Genomic DNA, 18934 nt, shown 5'->3' on the forward strand with positions numbered 1-18934 from the left:
GATTAGCCTTACATACTCATCCTTCGACAGCTACAACCGCTTTTGTTAGCAGTCACAACACAGTTTCTAAGTTTTATCCAACCTTACACAGAGAACAATTCATCATTCAGGTATATTCGGTTAGCCAATGTTTGTAGATAGTTGTTACCGAACAGTCTTCACAGAGCAGGCAAGAGGACGCGAATCTTGGCCCGTAAGCTGGTCTATACAGTGACTAACATTTGTGGAGACATCTTGGTTTGCTACTTGTCTGCAGGAATGTAACGTGTGTGGAAGCCGTGCGGCGCTGCGTTCGCACATGCGCAGAGCGGCCGGAGGTCTGGCGGGTGTCGGCGCGGCTGCCAAGGTCCGCACGGAGCATGCGCGCCGCGCGGCCACGCCCTGCGCCTCTGGCGACGCCCGCTGCCGCCGCCGCCGCCGCCGCCGCCGCCGCCGCCGCCGCTCTCTTTCCCCATCTTGTTGCCGCACAGGGCCACTCGGCTGGAAAGTGGCTACCGGCTCCTTCCTCCGGAGAAAAGGAAAGTGCCCCGCCGCTAGCACTGCGCACACGACGGCTGCAAAATATCCCCAAGGCCACATCACAACAAATTATTTCTTCTCGGCGAGGCTAAACGGTGCTCATTCTGCGATAATTGCTCTAGCACCTCTGCTTTGGACCAGCAACCGACTGAAGGTGAACTCTTCTCTGCCACTTCTTAGTTAACGTAGGAAGAGTTCTTCTTCCCCTGCAGGTAAAGAGAAAAAGTCTTCTTGTGACATCGGTAGTATGGTGACATAGGCCGGTACTTGCCCATTTGTATAGAATAAACATTATCAATGCTGTGCCTACGCCAAAAGCTAGCTCACTTGACGCGAAACACTTGTAGGAATAAAGGAACGTGAAGCTCTTAAACTTGCAGCAATCTTCTGAAGTCGAAAACTTGTATCATTTCCATGTTCCCTAGCACCTTCCTATTTAGATGAATGCTGTCTGTATCGTTTTCAGTTGATTCTTGGAACTATTGGTCCTTTGCAGCCCGATAAATAGATCAGAAACACGGTCAGTTTTGTGGGTGATACAGTGTACCGCATTACTGATGCCGTGTCCTTGAGTTTTAAGCGGAGTCTGGTACAACCGCTGCCAATTCCCTGTTGTTCTTGTTGGGTCTCTCGTAAGATCTGATGGTTTACATTTTCACATACTGAAAGAGTTCTAGTGTGATAGGCTGCATTAAAGTGCCTGTTCCAACGCCTACAGTAGCCAGGAACCTGACATAGTATACCCTGAAAGATATATAGGATATTCTGTGTTTGGTTATGTGGTGGAGAAGTGTGTATCACGTATTGTTGTTGGGCGAAGCTGGTGGTGGCGACGGTTCTGCGATGTTTTCAGCATGACTGCTGCCATTGTTGGACGGTGGGTTAGAGGACGGACGGTCCTCCTGTGCAGAGGTAGTCGTGTCGTTGGCGGGGGACTTGTGAGGGACATCGTCCTTGGGCGAAGAGACTCGTGGAGGAGACAGTGACGACCCAGCCAGCGAGGACGACGACGATCTGGAAGACATATTGTCCTTGTCACTACTGGAGAAGGAACGGCCCAGCTTGGCCGCGTCGGTGTTGGCGCAGCGCGCAGCAGCCGACGCGTCGAAGGGCGGCGGCGTGATGCAGCGTCGGCCCAGCTGGTCGGCGTGCAGGCGGTGCAGCGGCGCCAGCGGCGAGAAGTGAGCGCCGCCCGACGCCCCCGCAGCTGCAGCTGCGGCGGCAGCTGCGGCGGCGGCGTGTCGCAGCTGCGCGGCGGCCAGCGCGGGCGGTGCCACCAGCCGGCCGTCCGCCGTCACCTTGCCCATGAACGAGCGGATCTCCTCAAAGCAAGCGTCCTCCGCCAGAGGGCCCAACACGCGCGCGTGCTGCTGCTGCTGCTGTTGCTGCTGCTGCTGGAGCTGCAGCTGCTGTCGCTGGTGATGATGCGCCAGCAGTGCCGACGGACTGCGCCGGGGGTCGTCCAAGATCGTGGGTCCGTCCGCCTCGTGCTTCTTCAGATGGCGGTCTAGGTTGGTCTGCTGGCCGAAGCAGCGATCGCAGAGCGGGCACTTGAACGGCTTCTCCTTGTTGTGTATGTTGCGCACGTGCCGCTGCAGGTTGGACGAGATGCTGAAGGAGCGCTCGCAATACTTGCACTTGTACGGCTGCTCCCCCGTATGTGTGCGTAGGTGGCGTGTCAGATTGGCAGATCGAGGGAACACCTTGCCGCAGAACTTGCAAGCGTAGCGGTCCTTAATTTTTCCGCCCGCTGATGCTGCGACGCCACTTCCTCCGTTGGTCTGGACGCCAGTGGCAGCTTCGGCGAAGTTCCCTACTGGCGAAGCGGGCACAGTTACTTGCTTGGTGGATAGGGCTTGTTGTTGTTGTTGGGTTTGCTGCTGTTGTTGTTGTTGCTGTTGCTGCTGCTGAGCCAGTGGGTGGCGCAGCATTTCGAACCCGGCCGCTGGCGTGACACCGGTGGGCGAAGAGTGGCCGTTGAGCAGTGAATTGGGACTCAGGAAAGCGTAGGGAGTTCGTGGGGAGTGATAGCCAGGGGGGCTGACTGGATAGGCGAGAGGTAACCGTGCCCCGGCTCCTTCCTTGTTTGCACGGCACATCGCCTCCAGCATTAGAGGGTGAATGGGCTGGTGCGAGAGGAAGACGGGATAGTGGCCTATGCCGGGAGAGCCCACGGGGGATTTGAGGCTGTTCGCCACGGAGGAAGCAGAAGGACTGGACTGTCTCTGTTCTCTGTTCTCGTCACCGCTGCCTCCGGACGAGGCGGAAGAGGCGCGTCCGGCGGGTGGCGACGGTGACGGGGAGCCCACGATGACGTTGCGGTTCTCGTCCTCGACCTGGTGGCGGCGCCCCGCGGCGATGGCGCCCTTCTTGTGGTCGAGGCGCAGGTCGAGTGGCTGATCGTCGTGCTGCGGCGGCGGGTGGCCCGCGGGCGACATGTGCGGCGCGCCGGCCACCTGCTGCGCGCCCGCGCCCGCCCCCGCAGCGCCGGCGCCCGCGGCCGCCGCCCCCGCGCCCGCGTTGTGGCGCGACAGGTCGAAGGGCAGGTCGTGGTGGTCGGGCGGGCCCGCGGCCGCGGCAGCCTGGCGGCCCTCCTCGGGCACGCGCACCGACAGCGGGTAGACGGCCGCCTGCTTGGGCGAGCTGTGCCCGCCCGACGCGAGCAGCATCTTGCGCGGCGACGAGTCCTTCTCGCGCATGGCATGTGCGGCGGGCCCGTGCTGCAGGAGCCCCACGCCGACGCCGACGCCAAGGAGCGCGCTGCTGCAGCCGCTGGCCCACGTCGCGGCCACCAGGCTCATAGGGCAGGCGGCCGGCCGGCGCGGCTGCCCCTCGCTCTCTGCAACAGCACACCACGCCGCTCCGTTAGGCGCGCTCGCCAGCGGCATCATCCGCAACGCACACCTCTCCGCCACCGGTATCTATCATAGACAGAAACGACAACCCGTCACACATTTTCCTAGTGGCCGTCTACAGCATAAACAAAGGGGAAATACTAAATGATATTTGACTGCCAAATTGGAGCACGCGATCTATTTTACAAATACCATTTTATTCACAAACGTCTAGGTCGCTATTGTTATACATACTCCTCGAACCAGTTTCGTCTCTAACGAGTCATCGTCAAAACTAAAGCTCCAGTATCTAAGTAAGTGACACGTCAGGTCATTATTGTGGCCAGTTAAAAGAAATAACCATAAAGAGTGCTCGATGCTGACCTGACATGTTATTTTCCTAACAATACACGGGAGCTGTACTTCTGATGCTGACTCCTTGGAGTCGAAACTACTACAATTTATCTACCACATGCGACTTGTGAAGAAAAGAGTGGAAATATGAAACTTCGTGGCGATTAAAACTGTGTGCCCGAATGGGACATGTAGCCAGAAAATCTTGCCTGTCACGGGCTGATGCTCCTACCTATCCAGGCACGACTTACGAACTTCGTTACTTCTGCCAGTACCTCTTTCGTACTTTCGAAGCTTAAAGCTGTGAGTGGGGAATGGCCGGCGGTGGGGGCAAGATGGGATACGGTGACGGTCGAGAGTTGCGCGTGGGTAGCTCACCCTAAAGGACGTTTTCACGCGAAGTAGAAGGCCCCCACGACCGAGTTCTGGTGTGCCATACAGTCTCTGTCTGCGAGGAAGTTTAAAATCGACGCGTAGTCCGCTGCAGGGTTAAAATTCATTCTGTAATTTTAAAGAGATTTTAATTCCGCCTTTGTAACTACTAAAAGACTGTTTAAAACATCGTTGCGGTAGCAATTTTGATTGAGTCCCTCTTACAGCTGATAGTGTCACCTGACTGCACGTTTTTCAAGTGTTTCTGATTTTTTGGCTTCCAGTACTTCACATTTCGTTACGTAAAACACACTGAAATATTGCACCACTCCTGGATAAAACGCTGTGCAGTTATGTGTTTACTCAGAAGACTGTGTGCAATATTTTGTCGCTTTTTTAGGTCAAGAATCGTTTGGTATATGTCTATATTGTGTGTTTAGCGAGGAGAGTCTGATTATATAGCAGCAGTCGAATACTTTGTCATTTCGTACGTGTAGTATATGTTCGTATGTTTTGTAGGTTTAACAAGGAGAACGTAAATAAATTATTTCACTGTAAATATGGTAATAGAAAATCTCAATTCACCGAATTGTACTGCAATACAGCATGTTAAATCTCAACCTTATTTGCTGTGGCATGTGAAATGAGTATACTAGAATATACACACGTTGGTCCGTTGCTCGAATGTGGACGTTGAGTTCGGTGGACCTCCTGGTCTCTGTTGAGGTGTCGATTATGTGCGTAGCCAAATAGTAGTGCCCTAGTTCTCTTGAAATGGTCACCGTCAACAAGACGAAAAAGATACTACTGTATACAAACACTCGTTACATTCGTCCACACATTACGTAGACATACTTGACTAAGGAATGAAGAAGGCCCTTTTTCTGTATTGTTTATGTCATATACATACATACGAAACAGTTCTGAATGGTCGGGTTCAACCTAATTACTAGATCTGCTTAGTCTATTGTTTACGTTCTACCCTAACCATTAGAAGACAGACAAAAACATTTTTTACCCTGTATCATGTGTCGCTCTCCTGATTATCTCCTCTCTTACGTGGCGAAAGGAGATCGTGGAGCTATAAGTTAACATTTCAGTTCAAATATATTTCTTTGCTTGTTACGAAATCACTTTATTACTTGATCAACTGCGTTGATGTTACTGTGTCATAAATGCTGTGGAAGACTCTGTATAGCTGTCGCGAGGGAGCAATAAAGTTACTGAGTCAAATTCTACTCCCTGTGATTGTCATATATTTTCTGTAGTTTGGATATGCTTTCAGTTGATAGTTTTGGATGGTATATAAACAGGATGACCCATATGTCAACAGCTTGAGAATGTTGTCAGGGGGAGGGAAGTGGATCTGATGATGGGAACTGTGTCATGCGTGCGGTGGCAATGAACCATACGTAGTAAGATAGGACGCGGGATATTTATGAGTCGTTGTTTGCCACAAGGGTCTAGAGTATCTCTGAACTTGGAGCAGACGTTGCGTGCTTAAAGGCGCCGGCACATCGCGTGTCTCCCCCGTTGAAAGTTCGAACATCGCTTGCGGGGATGCTGTAAAACGATTACTTCACAAGCGGTTCTGTTATGTGGGTCGACTTCTTATAGCGGCATCGTTTCTTTACTAGAATACCGCACTGAAAGTGGAGCACTTGCAACTGGCACGTATCCCGAGTTAGATCAGATCTATAGGAAGTATGCCAACGTTAATTCAGTAGTTAACTTTAAGAGTCATTGTGGAAACTGAGAAACTCAGCGTTAAAAGACAAAGAGAGAGAAAGAGAAGAAACATTATCATTGTTGGGTATTATGGCTGAGTTCAAAGAATTCTTTTCACTTGTTCGTTATTGTCCTGTAGTTCTCTGAAGTTAGAAGCAACGTAGTCTTTAGAATTGAAGGAGTATCGCTCTCTCTCTCTCTCTCTCTCCCTCCCCCTCCCTCCCTCTCTCTCTCTCTCTCTCTCTCTCTCTGTCTCTCTCTTTCTGTTGCCCTCTCTCTCTCTCTCTCTGTCAATAAATCAGGCTCTCTAGAGAAGACGTAATTTAAAATTAGCACATAGTTTTTTATTTAAAAGTTTATTATTGAAGATGGTAGTTAAGGGTGCTCGATATAAAAGTATTCAAAGCCCAAGTTTTGTTTCGAGATAGTATACAAAACGTCATGTTAAGCTGCAGCAAATTACTTCTAAAAACAATTAGAAGCACAGTCGATCTGTTGTACACACTAAATTCTTCTAACTATTTAGTTATGTCGGTGGATATAACAGAGAATTTTAGTTCTTGTGCCATATTCCTGTCGGTATCAATGAAGTGGTTTAAAATTTAGTATACTGCGAATTGCCGAATAGTCTATTTCACCAAGTGTATACTACTAAGCGTCACCACGTCGAGGATTCGGGAGACACCCTCGGCGCTAGGGAAACTTCCAAAAAGGTGGCCACCTGCAGCGAAGCTCGTCAGCAGTGTGTCCTGTGTTATATTTCCGTCTTGTTCACTCCTTTCAGTATACTGTGAATGTCAAATTTGCTTTATATCGTAATCTGTCCTTTGTCAAGCCTATGTAGATTCGTACCAACGTACGACTTAAAATAATGTGTGCTGTGCCTAGTCATCTCGTAATTCCGAAGAAGCGTCTTCAAAGCGGAGACATTTCAACCAAGCATAATTAAACGTCGTAATAATTGAAGAAACTGAATAGGAAATACCTTATAAACGTGATAGTATAACTGACAGAGACTCGAAAGGCGTTGTACACCTCGCGAGCACCTGCTAAGAATAACCGGAGAACCGTCTTTCAGGACAGATGCTGCGAATATCCTTCAGCTCTCTTTGTATCTAAGCTCTCTTTGTATCTGTCACGTAGTGTTGACACAGATACAACTAGGCGAACGACAGCTCTCACAGAGGAGTGCGATTACAAGCTCTCATTCTTCCAACGCTCCAGCCTTAAATGAAAGTATAGACTTTGATGATGATCATGACTATGGGTTTAAAAAGACCAAACACATATGGCCACCAGTCCCTTATTTACCTCCCATGACGGAATCTATGTACCCCGTCTGTCTACGTCTAGAGTAAATCCCATATTCTAGCGTATGGCGGGACGTGGCTACCAGACCAGCAGAAGTGCTACACAATTCGCACCACTTGTCGGAGTGTCGTTGTAGATAATCTTTAAGTAAAATTAAATACTATTTCATGGCTCTTTGCTGCTCTTCAAGTTAAATGTTGGTAAATTATATCTGATTTCTGAGTTTTTCCAGGCGTTATAAGCAATATTTCTTGGGGTGAGCCGCGCGGAGTCGCCGTGCTGTTAGAGGCACCATGTCACTTTTCGTGCGGCCCCTCCCGCCGGAGGTTCGAGTCCCCCCTCGGGCATGGGTGTGAGTGTTGTCCTTAGTGTTAAGTTAGATTAAGTAGTGTGTAAGTCTAGGGACCGATGACCTCAGCCGTGTGATTCCTTAGGAACTCACACACATTTGAACATTTTAACATTTTCTTCGGGTGACCATCAGGTTACCGATTCGAGTATTATGCACGACATTTCGGCGATTGACTTGATACTGCGAACGATGATGTTAAGTCCAATCGCTGCTCAGGCTCGAACTAGTACCTCACAGTCGTATAGAGTTCAGGCAGCGGCAACGAAACGATCATTACGATTCGCAGCACCTATGATGATGGTTAAGGCCTTAGAAACATTGTTCATAAAAATGAGATTGAATTAATGGGTATGTCATAAGATACACTCAGCCGAAAAAATGCATCATTTAATTCTAGAGTTTGAATCGGAAACTTTTTTTCTTAACATGAGTGCATTGATCAGTATATTCAATCATGTGTTCACTCTCTAGTTTTGTTTTTTGAAATACCCCTCGTGTTAATGTACATTGTATTAAACTGTAGATGTCTATGTTTGTTTTTGGAGGGGCTCCAACTTGAGCAAAACAAAATTCAATCTGTTCTTATATTTCCGAGACATATTTCGCTGAAGTTCCAGCATCATCAGTAGGATTTTATTTTCCATCCAGTTACCACATACTTGCGGTTTTTCTCGTTTTTATGCTTTTTTATTGCACTTGGTTTCTTTCACAGTTTGTCATTTTTTTCTGATTTCTTGGAGGACAAAGATGTTTCTGACAGTAGCAGATAAACTGTTCTGTTATCCAAGAACAGGCTAGTCAGAGTAGGCTTTACTTTGCCATAACAAACTACTTAGTACAGCCAGTACTTTCGGAGACTCGAACAAAATGTCTTTATGTTGCACTCCGCGGCCTATCGTCAAGAAGTAATTAAAGGCGCTTTATGAAGACGAAAGCACAATTAAGTCACACTGAACCGGAAAAATAATTTAATTTTAGCGTGGTACTCCACGTCCGTCCGTCAAAAGGTAACGCAGTTTATGAATACAGATGCACAGTTAAATTCAAGTCAGCATAATAACGCTCGCATCTAAGCTCGCCTTAGTGTAAAGTGGCGCAGGTGTAAGATGCTTGGTTAATTCACTTGCCTCGCCCACAAACTTATTCACTTGCTCCAGCATACTGCCCGTAACAAGGTGATGCCTCGCACTCAGCCGCAGGGCAGCGGCTGGAGCAAGTAGTGCTCCGGCACCTGGGCTGACCAGTGCGCGCCGCGCCCACAGCCGACATCTTCGACCACATTCCCCGCGGCTGCCGCAGGGTGATCAGATTTGCATTTACACAGAGGAAAGCTCTTCTCCGAGCCCGCCGGCAGCTTGCGCAAAGTGGCCACCGGGGGCAGTTCAGGAGCTTTCGACCCAAGTATGCGGCATGACCGTCACCTTCGAATGACCTACCGGAGCGCGCAAAGGTCGCCCGGAAAAACCGCAGTTCTGACATCAAGGAAGAGAAATTCGGTGGCAGACCGAATATAATTTCTTAATGTGTGTATGTCGTTTGATCGATAAATAGCTTATTCAGGTAAACAAGAAAAACAATGGCCGGCCCACGGACCACAATAAGTAAGAGCAGATCGAAAAAAGTTCGTTCATAGTGCTCCTATAACAGCATGTCCATACGTAAGGAACATTACGATTTACCAAGAAGAGCTGCTGATAACATTTCTTTATTGAATAACCAGTTTAGGTCCATAGCCTGGAGTGATGTTGTAAATGATTTTATGAACCTGAAGATAGCTGTGCACCGAGACTGATTGTTCGATGGAGAAATTTTATCAGATGCTCTTGCCGGTAAATCACGATGTTTTTCGAATATTTCAGAGCCGTGAGTCACCAGCTTCTTAAAAGATATTCAAAACCCTCCGTATAATGAATCCACAGCTTAAGACATCATCTTTTACATCAAATCAGTTACGGTGTTCTGTACGGACGGACGGAACTGCTGGAAAACGTATTATATACAGATATTCGGTGGAAGATCACGTAAAGTCAGCATTAGGGAAGGCGAATGACAGAGCTTGTTGGCAGGTTTTGGGAAAATACAACCCACCTATGAAGGACATCGCATACAATACGTTAGAGCGACCTATTCTAGATTACTTTTCCAGTGTTCGGGTTTCTTATCAGATGGGCATCACAACAAGAAACGATTCCAGGGACTCGCTACTAGCAAAATAATGGGTCGATAAAGCGTACGCGCAAGTGAAACGGTAATGCTCTGGGAACTTAAAGCGGGAATCACTGGAAGAAGACGTAGTTTTCGAATTTATTGGTTTAATTTAGAGAACCTTTATTCATAGAAGACTGTGAGATCCTTATGCTGTCACCAACACATGTGTTACGTAATTAGCATGGGAAATTAGGAGATTAGATTACGTACAAACGGGCATATATACATAAACTATAGGCGACTGAATACGAAATATGACGGATAATATTAGTACGATATACCCTCCTCCATCCGTTGGACAATGGCTTGCGAGGTACGTACGGTGTATGTGGATGTAAATAACTTTCATTATTTTCATGTACTCTGTTGTTTCATTTTTATAATACATCAGATTTAAGGCATTTCCTGCTATGTATGACATTTTCTACCTTTTACGCTGATATGTATTAAGGATATAAGTGAGATAATTCTGATTATAGACCTTATTTAAGAATAAATGACACACATGACTTGATTTTCAAACCAACGTATGTCACAGCTCACTCACACGTACTGCAGTTATGTTAATGAAGTGACACAGTGAGGTCGTAACAAGAAAAGCTTAATCTGTTTCAGTTGTACTTATACTTGCAGCGCATCCACGAAAGACAAATCAGCAGCAAATAAAAGAACTGCTTTCCGAAGCTAGCGGTTGTAATGGATGCTACATTTCTATTTTGCTACGTCTACGTGGTCATCTTCTTCACCACGTTTTTATCAAGTCGTTTCCTTGTCTGTTTGTCTATTCGGTAAAAATTTTGGATTGAGTTTAAAGTAACATTCCGACGAGGTAGAGACTTGAATTTTAAACATAGCTCCGAGCTGCATGACAATGCAATACTGACTCGCTTTCCAGTCTGGTGTGTGGCGGAGGGTGCTTTGTTTTCTGTCTGTTTGGTACAAATATTGCAGTTAATCTTAAACTAAGTTTCTGATAAGAGAGAGAGACTTGAAACTTTCAACATAGCTCAGAACTGGAGGACAATGCAATATTAATTCGCTTTATTTTTTGGTGTTTGGCGGAGGGTACTCTGTGTACCAATGCCATTTACCCCTTTTCCCGTTACAGTCGTCAATGGTTCATGGGAATAATGATTGTTGGTAAGCCTTCACCGTATTTTCACGAGATAAAAGTAAGAGGAAGGAATATTTTTGTCGACTTAGGTGAAGAGAAACAGAAATATTACTGAAATTTACCATAAGTTTCTGTCATCAGAATGTTTGAAATCGACTGAAAAATTTCACACACATAAGACTAAAAATCAGAAAATAATTATTACAATAAAAATCACATTTTAATACACGAGGTTAGTAAATCGGACAGTTGCCTAACCTCACATAGATAGTCCTGAAAATTTGTGAATGTGAATTTTTAATAGCTGTGAAAATACTTTTAAGATATAAAACGAAAAACATGCAGCAGGCAGTGGATAATAGTAAGGAGGTAAACTATTTATGAACCAATTATGTACTGCATGCGTCCCACGTTTATCGTTGTAAACATTACAAGTATTTTACAGCTATTAAAAATTCACAATGACAAATTTTCGGGACTAGCAAGGAGAATTTATTTATACTTTTATTCCGATTTAAAAATTGGTATGTTAAAAATTGATTTTTGTTCAAATAATTGTTTCCCTTTCAGTACTCTGATCTTACCAAATTTTCTAATACCCTTTCCCAGAAACATGCTGCGAGCTGTAATCGCCATGAGGTGTATCTATGCTGTGCTGTACGAAAACATAGCTTGGACTCAGGGGCTCCGTCAGTGAACGCACAAATCATGTAAACATGTGGGCCGATGAGTCGCGGTACGTGTTGGCGCAGGCTGATGGCAGCAAGTATGAGCACCGAAATCCACATGATGAGATAATCTCGAGTGGGAGGTATTCACATGGGGTAAAACGAAGCACCCCGATGGTCAGGAGTCTGGTCTTACGGCAAACGTAACAAGAAACTGTCGTTCGATTACGTACGTTCGTCTCCTTATCTATAGAAGTTTCAATACGACAGTGCAACGCCCCATGGTTGCACTGTATCACAGTGGTGAAGGAAGCTTGTGTGGCTCTCCCATGTTACCTGGCATCAATGCTGTTGAGCAAATATTGGATATTACCGAACGCGGTTCTACCCGCCTTGGTCCATGTGTATTGTGGGCAACAGTTGAATAATCGTGGACCAGTTTGGTTCTACAGCTCTTTCAGTGTCCAAGTCCACTTTCCGACAAGTCAGCGCCATCATTAGAGTGAATAAAGGCGCTTCATTTTGCTGGGCATCTGACCCTAACGCAGTGGCTCATATCTGTATACCTAGGAAAATGACGCCACTTTTGGTTTCAATTTTGAGTTAGGGCTGCTTAAGTTTCACAGTGTCACGACTTTCTTCCTCTTTGTGGAAACAGATGACGCTGTGGTTAAGATGTATTTGTGAAGACTTCGGTTCAGATTCTCCGTCTGGGCACACTCATGTACTTTTTCCTGGCTTGCTTAAATGACTTCAAGTATATGTATAAGTGGGTGGTACCTTCGATAAAACAAGCAGTGGAAAATTTTCTGCCCCTTCCTCGACCAATCTGCATTCATGACGTCTGGTTTTTAGGGTCCTGTACCACGGTCGGTGAAAACAAAATCCTTACAGGGTCACTTTGTTCTCCGTCCGTTTGACTGTCTGTCTGTCCAACTGTTATGAACCCCTTTTCTCAGGAACAAATAAACATAACAATTTGAAATTTATGTTAAGTACTAACTTCAACGGACCCTTGGCGGTGACAAAATTTTAACTTCTAAGTCAATGTAATGAAGAAATACAGCCATTTATGTCACGTATGTTGCGACTCGCAAACCTACTCATCATAACCCTGATGGGTACTCCCCCTTTGTTTCACAGTGCAAGTAATGGAAAAGGTCCGAAAATTGTTAATTTGTAGCTATTTTTTTGTAATTCATTATCCGACTTTCTATCTGTTAAGACCCCTTTTTTCTCAGGAATTATAATAGCAATCATGAAATCAAACAAAATATTTATACCTAAATCTTAAAATTAAAGCTTTCTTGGGACCGATAACTTGCCAGTATCGATATCGATAACAGGCAGGTATCACAGAGATTCTCTGTTACCGGAATGGATGAACTCTCTGGATACTCGAACATAATCAAGTTTGTACGGAACCCTGATAGTGCGAGTCCTACTCGCATTTGGCCACTTATTTTCCTTGCACGCGATTTCGTGCTAACTCTCCAATACATTACAGTCTATAGCGAACAACGTGTCTGCTTTGCAGTTCTCATACGTAAGTTTTCCGCACATGAAATAATCTGACTGCCAAGATTCGTGGGACGCAGCCTTCCTGTGTGGTGCGTAGAGTCGACTACGCAAGGAGCCTCGTGGAGGGAGGCCGGAGATTAACGGCGGCGACTCTGGTGCAGTTTCCTGCCGCAACAGCCGCCGTAAAGCGGAGCCGACCTCAGCGCCTTCCTGCACACTTCCGTCCTCCTTGCTGCGGTCGACTTTCGTTAATTTCACCACTACTATGTGACCACCTGCTAACGGAACTCCTACCGAGGTACCAGCATTTCGAGTGCCTTTGCTAATGCCACAACACGATACAAAAAATCGCTCTTTGGTAGCAACTCAGGAGAGCAATAGCTCAGCAACAGCTATTGAGTGAACGATCTGATATTTTATACGTACTTCATAGCCTTACCGTTATAACACTAGACGGTGGTGGTGAGTGAACAAATTATCATTTTAGATGAATCTGACAGCCTTATAGGTACCACTCTAGAGGACGATCGGGTACTGTAACAGGACACACTTGCGCTGATATATCACATCGATACCAGTGTAAAAGTAACTGAAGATGACGCTATTCCGAAATCTACTGCAAATATATAAAAACAAGAAATGCTGCCGAGTGGAGAAGTGATAAGAGAATAACCGTTGTTCCCCGTGACAGAAGATTCTTTTGTTGTCTGCTGAGTAGCATCACTTCAGGAGCAGATGTGTGATATTCAGACATGACTCATTTATTTTGTTTATTTATTAACTCATTCATCCAAGGATCATCTCACAATGATATAAGATCGCAAGGATAATACAATATCAATCAATGGGCCAAAATATAACACACAACATGCATAACACGCTTTAAGAGGATAGGACTGGTAGTATACGGGGTAGCACAGGCGATTGATTAAGGAAATAACCAGGCATTTGCCTCAGCGATCCAGGAAAGCCGGCGGCTGTGGCCGAGCGGTTCTAGGCGCTTCAGTCCCGAACCGCGCTGCTGCTACGGTCACAGGTTTGAATCCTGCCTCGGGCATGGATGTGTGTGATGTTCTTAGGTTAGTTAGATTTAAGTAGTTCTAAGTCTAGGGAACTGATGACCTCAGATGCTAAATCCCATAGCCCTTAGAGAAATTTGAATCATTTTTTTTATCCAGGAAAACCACGTAAAACTCAAATCAGGATTGCCGGACAGAGCAGCTCCATCCTCCCGAATACGAGGTCGGTATCCTAACAACTGCACAGCCTCATTCGTTAATTCTCACTGAATAATGTTTCTTCAATTACACACAAGTTGTTTCGTGTAATTTGCAGCATAAAACATAGCTTTTTTCTTCACTGCTCACTGCCCACTGCCCACTGCCCAATGATGCAGATGCAACGAAATCTTCTAGAAGCTGAATGGCCGGATGATAGCGAGTATCAGTTAGATACTGAAAAATATCGTAGGACTCTGTAACCAAATAAGATAATACCGTAGATAACAAAGCAAACAATAGCAGCGGCAGTATCGTTTTCTATAATGCAGGCCTACGCCATTTTGTATTCAAAATTAATTTGTGTCACAAAGTAAGCATGGTAAGGAGTTTCTCGATAATAACTCGTTACAAGCAAGTTCAAATGATTTACATGTTATTGTTATGGCAAATAACATCTGCCTGATTCTTAGGATATCATTTCACAAGGATTGACTGATTCAAAACAACGATGAACGAGTGAAAAATTGGCATATGACAGATTAATATTCGAGATAAGTAGCTGATGAATGTAGTTCCTAAATGACAATGCTAAACCATGTCACAAATATTCCGAAGTAATTACATTGATGAATCCCCCATTACGGACTTCAAAGCTATTACTGGTGTCAGGAATGACCCTTCATTACAACTTTCACGTTTTACAACGACAATTTTCTGAAATGTAAAAAAAAGCTTTTTTGCTGCTATAAAGCGAATATGAGCCCCCATTCTAACGTATGAACTCCCATTCAATGTGTGAGTATCCATTCTAATGCGTTGGCTTGAAAAATTCGCTTTGTTATTGTTTTCTCAATTTGCTCATTTCGTAGATAAGAAGCATGTAAATTAGTACCTAAAGCCACTAGCACACCCAAATCCGCGCAAAGTGATCAGTTGCGCATCATCACAACATAACACCGATTTGTTAACGCTCATTCAGCACCAGCAGAGACGAAATGAAGAACGTTGCGTGTTACATGCACTGCAGTTCGTACAGCTGCTTTCGAGTATCTTGATTTCACAGAGGAGAGTCGATGATAGCCATAGATTTAGCTCTGTGCCGCTTATTGGAATGCCAACGTCTTATAAAGGTGAATACATTATCCTTTACGCGGCAATTGCGGGTGTAGGTATATGCTGATTAACAATCAAACAGCAGTAGAATTTTAGCCATGAGCAGTTATTATGTCTGACAAGAAAAGTGAATTACTTGATGAAGTGCGCATTCTCTAGCTTTTCTGGAATTCACTACTGCGCATTTAAACGTCCGATGGAAGTAATTCCGTATTACTGTTGACGTCAAACCACTGCGCAATAAAAGAACCACCAGAGCATTTAACAAGCGAAGTAATAAAAGATAGCAGACGAACAAGCAATTCGCATTTAGCACCTTAAAGATACAGCACTTAGAGCTATTTGACCGTTCTTTTGCAATACCCTCATACCACGTGGTACGATAACAGCAGAAATACATTCTGTGTGACACTCGTTGGTGGCAATATGGTGATGTTAAAACATTTAACATTAGTAATTGGCAGGCGTCACTAAATATTACATGTAGCTATCACAGAAAAGAGCTACCTGAATTTTTACGGAGACTTGTCGGATAACATTAGAAGACCAGAAGATAAAAACGGAAAATTAACTCGTTTGCAATTCAACTCATATTTTGCGAGTTAGATCAACGTATTAGATACCGAAACTACTATTTCGAGACAGTTGGAAAAAAAGAATTCGGAGTAAATATGTTGGAGTGCAAAGTAATGTAATAATATAACCAGATCCAGGGGACTATACAATGCTGGTCATCGACCTCTGCTTACGTTTCTGCTCTATATGTCATCGGACAGCAGTAAAGGAGATATTCTTGGGTAGCACATCGCTGTTCCGCCCGTTGACGTTGTCGTCATTGTCGTCGGCTGTTGGGTCTACACAAAGTAAGACGGTTCACGAAGCGACAAGCACGCTGTTCCATTCAAACTAAAAAAAAAACTGACGGTGGCAGTATCTTTACTGACACTGAAGAAAGAAGAAGGAGAACTAACAGGAATATCACATCTGTGTCGATATAAATACAGACGGATTAGTCATATGAAAGTGGACTGAGGAGATAAATGGTGGTGGTTTTATTACAGGAAGCATTCTTGCATTTGCCTGAAGTGGTTTAAGGAAATTACGAACCTATGCGCAAAGGCTTTGGAACATGTCGAACGAAATAGACAGTACCTCAAGGTTACAAATTTCACACAAACAACAGTAGAACAGTGATTATGGAATGTAGCTGATTCAAGTCAGGAGACTGACGCTGAAAGTAGTTGACTAAATTTGCTATTTAAGAAGCAAAGTAACTGACTACCAGAGAATATAAAACGTAGACTGACATTAGTGATACAAACTTTCCTGAAAACAAATATGCCAGAACATCGAATAATAAGTTAAGTGACAGAAAGGCTTTACTAAAACTATTTGTATGGTGAGTACACTATCACGAAAATGTAACATAGATGATAAACAGTACAGTCGAGAAGAGAATAGAAGCTACTGAAAGGTAGTGTTACAGAAGGAAACAGAAGATACGGTGGGTAGATCCACTTACTAATGAAGAGGTACTAAGTCGAACTGGGGATGGAAGAGTATTGTGATACTTGACAAAAGGAAATAATAGAATGACATGACACACCCTGAGGCTTCAATAAATTACTGATTTAGTAAAACAGAGAGGCGTATGTCTGGGACACGGGATAGAGCGGGGCGACGTTAGTGTTTGGAATAAAAATTTGTAGACCAACACCAAAATGCGGTAATCAGGTTCAGTTGGATTTAAGATACAGTACTTATGCAGGTATGAAAGGTATCTCATAAGACAGACTAGCGTGAAGAGCTCCATTAAATCAATTATCTGAAGAAATGCAGCAAACACTTGTTGTATAGCTTTATTAATACCAGGTTTTATTAATGCCATTTTCATCTAGCAAATTTTAAGGCGAGAATTATTAGGTCTCTAAACACGACTGACTTCAGAATGAATTTCGGAATGAGTAAGAAAATTAGAACATAACCTTGCGTGTAATTTTGCAACACAAGCAAAACCATGAATCCACCATTTGCCGAATGCTTGGCTGTATCAGTGCGTTACTGAATTTAAAACTGTGTGTGCTATGAATATACATTAAAAAAAGAACTACAGGTTAGAAAATTAAAAAAGTGCGAATATCTGTCACTTAAACGCAAATACACTACTAGGAAAACGTGATAACTATTGGCACATTACTGCTCCAGCGTTAAAAATGTTGGAGGAAGAACTGTGTATTGACAAAGATATAAATAAATTACGTCACTTGAAGACGGGTGAAAAGCTGAAAGAAGTCATGGCACATACAGAGTGTTTAAAAATGTTTGCATCAAACGTCCAGGGGTGATGGACTACGTCATGAGAAACAACTTTTCTTAGAGAGGGAATGTTCGCTGACGCTTCCCGGTGACGTTAGGTGTCCTTTACTATTCGCCGACCGTCGGACGACGGTATTTCACCATACTAATAGGATCTATTAGTCAGATGTGCTGCGTAACTACTATTACAGTAAAGTGATTGCTTGATTTGTATTAAAAAAAACCCTAAGAGCGGGTGAAGGAAGCTGTAAGGGTCAGTCAAGTGAAAACGAGACAGATGGAAAAAAAGTGAGTGTATTGTTTATATTTCGCAACTAATCGTCATTGCTGGTAATACATTTACCTCAGTGTGAGACAATATGGACAGTGCCTTTAGGAAAAAAATATTTGCGCTTGCCATGAATGTACCTAGGCTTGACAACTCCGTCTGAAGGAAATCGTCAATGTCTTTCTTCAGGATTCCAAAAATATGGAAATGTCATAGGGAAATGTCGGAACTGTATAAAAGATGTTTAAGGACTTCCCAGCGAAACAACCTTGGCAACATGAGGGCGGGCGCAACCGCAAACATTCTTCCATGGAGGCATTGACCGTCTTGTCTGACGGATAAATGTATTAACAGTTATGCGGATTGATTTTTAATTGAGAAACAATTTGCTTAATTTTTTTCCATCTGTCTGGTTTTCATTACACTGGCACTTATATTTTAGAAGCGAATTAGGTATTTTAATTCTGCTAGGCCTCTCCCGCCGCCCATCTCCTTCTCCCGTTCTTTCATACGTTGTAGATTCCTGGACTGCAGGTAACATGCAAGTCATACACAAGCTGCAGAGTACCTATGCCCTGCCGCCTCTCAGGCCATTACAAATACAAAAGGACGCCTAGAGTCGCCGGGAAGTGTCACCGAACATATTATCTCCATCAAAAGTTGTTTCCCATTACGTTATCTTTCAGCGCTAGATGTCTGTTGCAAAGACTTTGAAACACCGTGTATAAATCTACATTAAATGTGTCTGGTAAGTGTGTCTCTCCAAACATGATAATTAATTTAGAGAGATCCGCTTCAGTTGTACTAATATTTATTTAAACCATGACCGGTTCCGAGATTTTAAAATCCCATCTTCAGATGTATGAGATTATAGTATCTGGTAATACATAACATGCGCTCGGGCCAGTCACTGCACATTGGAGGAGACCGTCCCCCGCTGGGCAGCTGTACGGTAGGAACGCCAAACCATACACAGTCTCGGTCATCATGCAGTGATTGGAACTCCTGCACTGACTGGCCGGACCGCATGATATGT

General features: G+C 44.5%; 1 protein-coding gene across 1 annotated transcript in view; it reads right to left on the reverse strand.

Moving 5' to 3' along the window:
- Positions 1-1316: 1316 nt before the first annotated feature.
- LOC126235139 (PR domain zinc finger protein 13) overlaps positions 1317-18934 on the reverse strand; it is a 38337-nt gene continuing 20719 nt past the window's right edge. The window contains exons 3-5 of the mRNA XM_049943872.1: positions 8598-8760; positions 1979-3440; positions 1317-1903 (exon numbers count right to left, since the gene is read on the reverse strand). Of these exons, the coding sequence (XP_049799829.1) occupies positions 1317-1903; positions 1979-3440; positions 8598-8760 (2212 nt within the window). The remainder of the gene's footprint in view (positions 1904-1978; positions 3441-8597; positions 8761-18934) is intronic.

Source organism: Schistocerca nitens, chromosome 2, assembly GCF_023898315.1.
Source record: "Schistocerca nitens isolate TAMUIC-IGC-003100 chromosome 2, iqSchNite1.1, whole genome shotgun sequence".
In the NCBI taxonomy this organism is placed as follows: domain Eukaryota; kingdom Metazoa; phylum Arthropoda; class Insecta; order Orthoptera; family Acrididae; genus Schistocerca; species Schistocerca nitens.